Source organism: Rhineura floridana, chromosome 10, assembly GCF_030035675.1.
Source record: "Rhineura floridana isolate rRhiFlo1 chromosome 10, rRhiFlo1.hap2, whole genome shotgun sequence".
Lineage (NCBI taxonomy): Eukaryota > Metazoa > Chordata > Lepidosauria > Squamata > Rhineuridae > Rhineura > Rhineura floridana.
In genome coordinates, this window is record NC_084489.1 from 28,732,413 (window position 1) to 28,740,700 (window position 8,288).

The 8,288-nt window shown below is 47.7% G+C and overlaps 1 protein-coding gene across 2 annotated transcripts; it reads left to right on the top strand.

The window, feature by feature from the left end:
* The first annotated feature begins 1,102 nt into the window (after positions 1-1,102).
* Positions 1,103-7,735, top strand: EOMES (eomesodermin). 2 transcript variants are annotated; one of them, XM_061586001.1, is made up of 6 exons: positions 1,103-2,080; positions 3,664-3,818; positions 4,450-4,571; positions 4,871-5,029; positions 5,354-5,415; positions 5,999-7,735. In XM_061586001.1, the coding sequence occupies exons 1-6, from the start codon at positions 1,302-1,304 to the stop codon at positions 6,732-6,734; spliced, it is 2,013 nt and encodes a 670-aa protein (XP_061441985.1). In that variant the 5' UTR covers positions 1,103-1,301; the 3' UTR covers positions 6,735-7,735. The 2 variants fall into 2 exon arrangements, with proteins under 2 accessions (XP_061441985.1, XP_061441986.1); XM_061586002.1 differs by having other exon boundaries at positions 6,056-7,735.
* Positions 7,736-8,288: the final 553 nt, after the last annotated feature.

Consider the following 8,288-nt stretch of genomic DNA (forward strand, 5'->3'; position numbering starts at 1 on the left):
CGCTCTCCTGGCTAACTTCGACGCTGGGGAAACAGGTCGGTTTGTTTTTGTTTTTAGCAAAATTGCCAATTGCTGAGGCAAATCCTCCCCGCGTCTCCCTTTTTTTCCTCTCCCTCCCCCTTTCAAAGCGGAGAGGCGCAGGAAAGGTACGTGTGTTCTAAACCGAGAGTGCAAATCGTCCTTTCCTCCCGCCTGGTTGAAAGGAAATCCCCGCGAAGGTGTGAAGTGCTCTGCAGGTCGCACACAAACACATCCCGACGTAGCTGCTGTTGCATGTAAAACGGGGAGGGGAGACGACTTCTTAGATATGTGTAGAAGGATGCTCAAGGGGGGAGGGGAAGGAGGAGGGAAGGCCAGACCAGACCCTGCCTGAGACAGCCCAGTCCGACTCATTGCCTTTCAAGGAATATGTGGATCGGCCTCGACGTCTCCTCTTCTCTCCCCAAAGCCACAACCAAGGAGGGGCTGGCGGAGCGTTCCGAGGCCTGCAGCCTCTCAAGCCACCGCGGGACAGCGAGGCCCCCCGTGTCGAAGAGGGAAATGGCCGCTTAGGCTGCAGACGGCACCGCTGAGCGCCGAGGCGGCGGCTCTCTTTTCATCTCTTCCCCTCAGAAAGTTGATTTCTGGCCTTCAAAGGAGCACGCCCAGGATTCGCCAAGCACCAGGCCTGGGCTGAAAAACAAAACAAAACAAAACACCAGCCTTAGCCACGGAGTTCCGGTTAGCCACCCGTCCCTCTCAGGTAGGGGCCATCCTAAAGGCCAAGCAGCTTCATTTTTGGCCCTCTTCGCCTAAGAAAACCGCCCCCCGCCACACGTACAACCAAATTTCCATGAAGGCTCATGTAAAGAATTGAGCGGGGGGAGGGGGAGAAAGAAATCTTTAAAAAAAAAAAGCACTTAAGTCACAGGTGACTTGTTCCAATTAGTAGCTGTCTAATTAAATTAGTGTCACCGAGATCAGCCAATAGGTGGGCAAGAAAAGGAGATGTTCGCATCCGAATGGAGCCGCCTCCAAGCCCCTCCCAGGCTGCAGGAGAGGAGTGTACGCGCGCCTATATAAACGCTCCCAAGGTTGGTCAATCGCAGTCAATTGTGTGGTTTTTAAGGCGTGGGGGTCAGGTGGGTGGGCTTTTAATGAGGTCGCCACAGAAGGCGGCTAAAGTCCTTTTTTTCGTGTGTCTTGGAAGAGACTGGTGAACCAGGACGTTGGTGCCGGCTGAGGCGCTGTGAGGTGCGCGCCTTCAGCGCCTCTCCATAGACGGGCTCTCTAGGAGCTGAGAAGGGGGGGCTCTTGAGGAGATGCAGTTGGGGGAGCAGCTCTTGGGGAGCACGGCCAACCTGCCCGGCGCCCCTTTTTATCCGCTGGAGAGCGCGGGCGGCTCCACGCGCCACCTTAGCTCGGGGTCGCCGCCGCGCCTGGACTTGGAAAAGGGACCGAAGAAGTTCGGCGGTGTTTCGGAGCCGGCGGCAGCAGGGATGCTGGGCGAGGCCGAGGCGGCGGGCGACACGCCACCCTTTGTCGCCGCCGGCCAGGGGCCCACTAAAGCGGCGACGGTGGTGGACGGCGGCCGCAAGAGTTCGCCTTGCCCGGCTGAGGAAGAGGTGCTGCCGCCGGTGCCGGCGCCTGCGCGCTACTCGCTGGACGGCCTGAGCCCTGAGCGCTACTACCTGCAATCGCCCGGTCCGCAGGGGGGCGCCGAGCTGGGCGGCCCGTGCGCCCTTTTCCCGTACGCGGGGGCGGCGGGAAGCGCGCAGCCCGGCTCCATGTACCAGGCGTCCGGTGGGACGCGCTACCCCTACGGCTCGGTCCTGTCGCCGCCCGGGGGCTTCTCTACCGCGGCTAGCAGGACGCCTTTCGGGTCGGCCGCCGGCGCCTACCAGTACAGCCAAGGGGCTCCGCCGGGCAGCCTCTATAGCCCTTATCCGGCGGCGGCAGCGGGTTCCTGCGGCGGGCTGGGCGCCCTGGCGATGCCCGGCGGGGCGGGCGGGCTCCGAGCTCAAGTCTTCCTCTGCAACCGGCCGCTCTGGCTCAAGTTCCACCGGCACCAGACCGAGATGATCATCACCAAGCAGGGCAGGTACGCCAGGATCGCGCTTGGAGAAATTGGCTAACTTAGCCTCTGGGAGGGGGGGCGATTTCGGGTTCCGCTAGATCAAATCGAATTTCCTAGAAACGGCTTCTGAGCTTCGGTGGCGTTAATCTGCTTTGATGAACCGGTTTGATGAAATCGCTAGGTTAAGTTTTAGAAGTGCCGTTGGCTAGAGAACTGTAGGAAGAAAGATTCAGATAAATTCAAAGTGCACCCAAAGTGTCCTAGAGTTAAACTGGTTTGAACGTGCCCTAAAAGTTTTCGTGTTTTTTTCTTTCTCCTACCTGATCTGACTTCTTTTTCTTCTCCTTCTCCTCTTTCCCCGATCGTCAACTGTTCTTTGATGAAGTTCTCTGCCCCCCCCCACTTTTCTGTCTCTCTTCCCCCAAAGCGAATCACATCTGCCCATTTCCCTGGGAGTGAGCACCAATGAATATAGTGGGACTCGGAAGTTGTTATGCGTAGGTCTGGGCTCTGGACCAGTTTTTCTGTTCCTCCTTGGGAGTAGTCGCCACTGAACCCAGTGTGCTTAACGATCAGAGTATGCCTAAGCTCCGGGTGCGAGGAATTAACTTTAAAAAAAAAAACCCGGCCAGACCGTATTTGAAGTTGAGGGTTTTTTTAACATCCCGACCCCCGGAACTCGTTGCTTGGAAATAAAATTCGATCGAAATTGGAAGACGGTTCTCCTTTCCCAGCTTCTTAGGATCGGGATGTTGAACTGGCGCGGGAAGGCAACGCCCTGAAGCTGCCCGATCGAAGCCAGGCAAATCTAAATTTTAGGATTTCGGGGGGAGACTGGGCTCCGGGTTGCGATTTATAACAAACAAATCTCTCCACATCCAAATCAGCCTTGTGTTTTATTCGAATTAGGACACACTGGTAGGTTTTCTGTCCCTCCCCTCCCACCTTTAAGTAAAACTGGCTTTATCAGATGTCAGACATGAATCGACACTGTCCAGTTCTCAAAATCGTCGTTGGTTCGGATAATAGAATCGGGGAGGGAAGGGGAGGGGAGAGAGAATGACCCAGTTTCTGCCCAAAGATTCTGGGAAATACGTGTGCAACATATAAAATCGAAAGGAAACGACGATTTGAGACCATTCCAGCCTTCGGACCGGTAATGGGTCAAGGTCCCTAGGTAACAAGACTGGCAGGCCTGTAGCCAGCCTAGAAGTTCGGGGGGGGGACCAAAAGTGTGTGTGTGGGAAGCTGTAATACATTTATTTTTTGTTTGTAAAACATTTAGGGGCAGAACAGTTTTAAGGCCCCGCTCCGGGATGGGGCCAGCAGCTTCTTTGGGGCCTGGAAGAGTTCCGCCTCCTTCGAGGCGATGAATTTGTGGGACGGGTGGCGACCCTCCTCCTCCTTCTCCAGCCCTTCTTTCCAGGCAGTTGCTCTGATGCTCGCGGAAGAGGGACTTGGAGCGAAAGCCTCGCGTGGGGAGCCGCCATCTGCCCCATGTTCTCGGCCCAGGTGCTAGCCAAGGCCGAAGCGCGCTGCCAAGAGCCTCGGTGGGGGCTCTTGACGATGCAGCCTCTTATTGCCCCCCCTTCTTTTTCCAATATCAGGCGGATGTTCCCCTTCCTGAGCTTCAACATCACAGGCCTCAATCCCACCGCCCACTACAACGTCTTCGTGGAGGTGGTGTTAGCCGATCCCAACCACTGGCGTTTCCAGGGGGGAAAGTGGGTGACATGCGGCAAAGCCGATAACAATATGCAAGGTAAGAAGACCCCACCAGGAGTAGAGGGGTTTGGGGGGAGGAAAGGGAAGGGGACTTTTCTTGCCTTCCACTTCCTTCCTTCCTTAATCCAGATGGTTTTACACAAAGCTCTTGATAGGAGATAAAAGTATGGAAATTCTCACCTGGAGTGTGTCTCTTGTTATGTAGGCAGCAGCCCATTAGGGCTAATGGCAATGACTTGTGAGACAGCTTTTTGAAATGTGACTTCTGAATCTCAAGGTGATGAGTTCTCTCTGGAAAATGACTTTGAGGGACCCTGTACTGGTTTGGAGGTGAGAAAGGAATCGGAAGACCTCAGTTTATTCCACACTGCTAAAAAATGAAAGATCCCAATATTACATTATTTCTCCCCTCTTCATACGCCTGATATTATTATGGACTTTGCAGACTTTCTGTGCCACTGGAAGCCAATGGCTGCAATGCAACGTTCTATAGATAGGCAGTCTGTATTGCTTGTCACTATTGCTTTTCTCATGGTGTTCAAAGTCATGAGCACTTTCTTCTTGGTATTATGTCCAAACTGGGGGAAATGCCTAATTCCAAGCAATGAGGGGGGAGGGAGATGAAATTAACCTTTTCCTGATTCTTTTCCTCCCTCCCCTTCCAACAGGCAATAAGGTTTACGTGCATCCTGAATCACCCAACACTGGAGCCCACTGGATGAGACAGGAGATCTCGTTTGGAAAACTGAAATTAACTAATAACAAAGGGGCCAATAATAATAATACCCAGGTAAAATAATGCACTTGATCTTCATTTACTGAGCTGAGCCAGAAAAGAGAATAGGCTTGATCTGAGTTTCTTGGAACTTGATGGAAGGCTGCAGTGGCTTTCGGAATTGCCCAATAGACTCTGAATTTGCTGGAGGCATCCTGGCAGTACATAATCTCTTAACTGTCTTAATCTTGCCTCTTTGTTAAGATTATAAATTGGCATGGGGACAGAGGAACTAGCTCCATATGAAAGGCTAGTTGAATGTCAGGTTGATGTTTTGTCTGTTGTAGACTAAATCAGGGTTCTTGTTCTTCCAGATGATAGTACTGCAATCTCTGCACAAATATCAGCCACGTCTCCATATTGTGGAAGTGACAGAAGATGGTGTTGAAGACATGAATGACTCTTCTAAGACGCAGACATTTAACTTTCCTGAAACCCAGTTCATAGCTGTAACTGCTTATCAGAACACTGATGTAAGGATAAATTATACTTGGCATGCTAAATACTTTTCATTTGAGGTACAGTCTGACACCCTTTTTAAGTAATAAAATAGGAACGTGAACAGATGAATAAATTAAGCTTTATAGATTTGGATTTACTGAAGGCAAACAGTTTTATGTTAATCTGTTTTACCAAAGTTATAAACATAATTATTACCATTCATGTATTTATTTAGGAAATATAGTTTTCCAAATAAATACCCCTCTTTTTTGCAAATATGAAGGATATTGTTTTTACAATTGAGGTGTTTAAGTAGACACCAATATATATATATATATGTGTGTATATATTTTCAGATCACACAGCTTAAAATTGACCATAATCCTTTTGCAAAAGGTTTTCGGGACAACTATGATTCGTAAGTAAAATTCTCATCTCTATATGGTACAAAACTATTTGGATTAAAATTATATGAATTTAAGATTTGTATTAGTAGCTAGCAACAATTGTCAACATACCTTACTTGAAGCAAGTTCTATTGCTCTCTAAGTAAAAATAGTTTCCCATCTGGGTGAAAATGAACGTTGAATTATAAACTGTCCCAGCTTCTCATTTAACTAAATTGCAGCAGATACAGCTGACTGGGTTCTTAGAAATTAGAAGTAGCACAAAATGTTATTCTGGAATAAGGTCTAAATGTGCACACATGCACCCAAAAAACTTCTTTTTAAAATATAGCTGCCCATATGTTTAAATGTTGCTCACATAGCTAAAAAATTATATTGGCTTTTAAGGAGAGCTTCAAAATCTTTAGCTAGGAGAATTAACAGAATAAGGATCACTGCAAAAATGGACTCTAGATTAGCTGACTTTAATCTTGAATATATAATAAATGGTCTAGCACCCTGTCCTTACAGCCTGATCCAAACTCCTTGCATGTTAATGCCAGCATTTTAAATGGTGAAGAACAATATCTTAGAATTTTTCTCTTGTGTTTGTAGCATGTACACAGCTTCAGAAAATGACAGATTAACTCCATCTCCCACGGATTCTCCTAGATCCCACCAGATTGTCCCAGGAGCCCGGTACAGCATGCAACCCTTCTTCCAGGAACAATTTGTCAACAACCTGCCACCAGCTAGATTCTATAATGGGGAAAGAACTGTACCTCAGACCAATGGCCTCCTCTCACCTCAGCAGAATGAAGAGGTAACCAATCCCCCACAGAGATGGTTTGTCACACCAGTCCAGCAGTCTGGGACCAACAAACTGGACATGAACTCGTATGAAACTGACTACTCTCCTAGTACCCTACTTCCGTATGGTATCAAATCCCTTCCCCTTCAGACATCCCATGCCTTGGGCTATTACCCTGATCCAGCATTCTCCTCCATGGCAGGATGGGGAAGCAGGGGCTCTTATCAGAGGAAAATGTCTGCCGGCTTACCTTGGACCTCCAGAACAAGTCCTCCAGGTTTCTCTGAAGATCTGCTTTCGAAAGAGAAAGTGAAAGAAGAAATGGGGTCATCCTGGATAGAGACCCCACCATCCATAAAGTCTCTAGATTCAAATGATTCTGGAGTCTACACTGGCGCTTGTAAAAGGCGGCGGCTCTCCCCAAGCACATCAAGCAATGAAAATTCCCCAACGATGAAGTGTGAAGACATTAACACTGAGGACTATAGCAAAGACACTTCCAAAGGCATGGGTTACTATGCTTTCTATACCAGTTCTTAAGTTCTGGTCTCTTGTGTTAAAACCTGACTGGCTATAATCTTTCAGTGGTGGTGCAGAGATCTTTTGCATAAATGATGCCAAAGGAACTCTTTAACATCCACCTATTTGAAATGTTTTTGTGCAATTCTATAGAAGGTGCCAAAGCTTTTGACTGACTTCTGCAGGTAAAAAGGGAAGAAACTGGGTAGCACTCCAAAATAACTTGGCCTCTTTCCTCCCCTCCCCCCATCCCAAGGAAGGAGACTTGAAGGAGCCTCTAAGCAGCATTCTGATATTAAGCATGGTTTTCTTTCTTTTTTAAGGCAGGAAAGGAGGGGGCAATTTTTTAAAAAAAGTTGTACAATTTGACCAATGGGTAAGTGCTATGCACTTCCAAACAGTTCTAAGGTTCTCTGAGTAAAGGAAGAGCAGGTGTTTCTTGAATAAATTACTGCCCTATTGGATCTATTGTCATAGCTGAATAGTGGAAATATTCAAAATGGAGGCTTTACCAATAGAATTCTTCAAGAAGTATGCAAAACCAAACTTTTGGCTTAATGACTAAACATTGTCTTGTCTGAAGAGACGTTAAAGGACTTGGCAGAAAGTTATAGCAGTGAAGGAATCCTACAAAGGTAGCAAAAATTCAGTATTGTGTACAGCTTTGTGTTGTCTAGATATATTGTAGACTACGACAAAACATTCTGTGTAATTCTAGACATGGCAGTGCAGTTGGGTGTCTGAAGCTAGTGTATGTTGGGAGTTCTTTATTTCAAACAGCCTCTAATCTGACAATAGATACTGATGCTGAGATTACATCAAAATATCTATTTATTGGTAGGTGGTGAATGTATTTTTCAGCTGTTCTAAACTGAAAGTGTGTTGTAACTCCTGTTGCTCAATCAATCATTCTTATGGTATGATGTTGAGGTGGCAAAAGACTTTAAAACAAAGCATTAGTTTTATTGGAGGCTGGGACTTTTGTCTGTACATAATGATTTTTAATAAATGTGTTGCTATGATAGGCGCTGCTGCTTAGCGTTCTGTTAGAAAACTGCAAAGGGCAACTGGTAGAGAGACACTCCTCCAATTTTTGAAATATTGAGCAAGTTTTTGTTTTAAAACCTGAACATCCAAAGCTACCTAAAATGCCTCCATGATCCATCCTAAAGTGACAAATGAGTGACCACTCCACCCAAGACTCAATGCAAAACAGCAGGACGTGGTACACATAGGGTGGCCTTCAGTAGAGAGAGGGAGGCTCTTTGCAAGTCAGTGGGGGCAAGCTAGGAGGCTGGCTCTTCTCCTTAGGGGCTGCAGTACCAAGCAGAAAAAGACACCAGGCCCTCTCTGCCTCTTCCTACACCAGAGCTGGAGCTTGGCAAGTTTTACTTTCAGCCAAGTGCTGTGCAGCTGGATCTGCTGCCCAGTCCTGCAAGGTGTTTCTTTGTTAAAGTTGCCTGCCTTTTCCTACCATTGCTCAAGAGAAAGACAGTTCTAGACTGCAGGAGGGAGGGAGCAAACTCTGCTTGTGGAATGGGGTTTAAAGCTAACTGCATTAACTTCCTTTAGCAG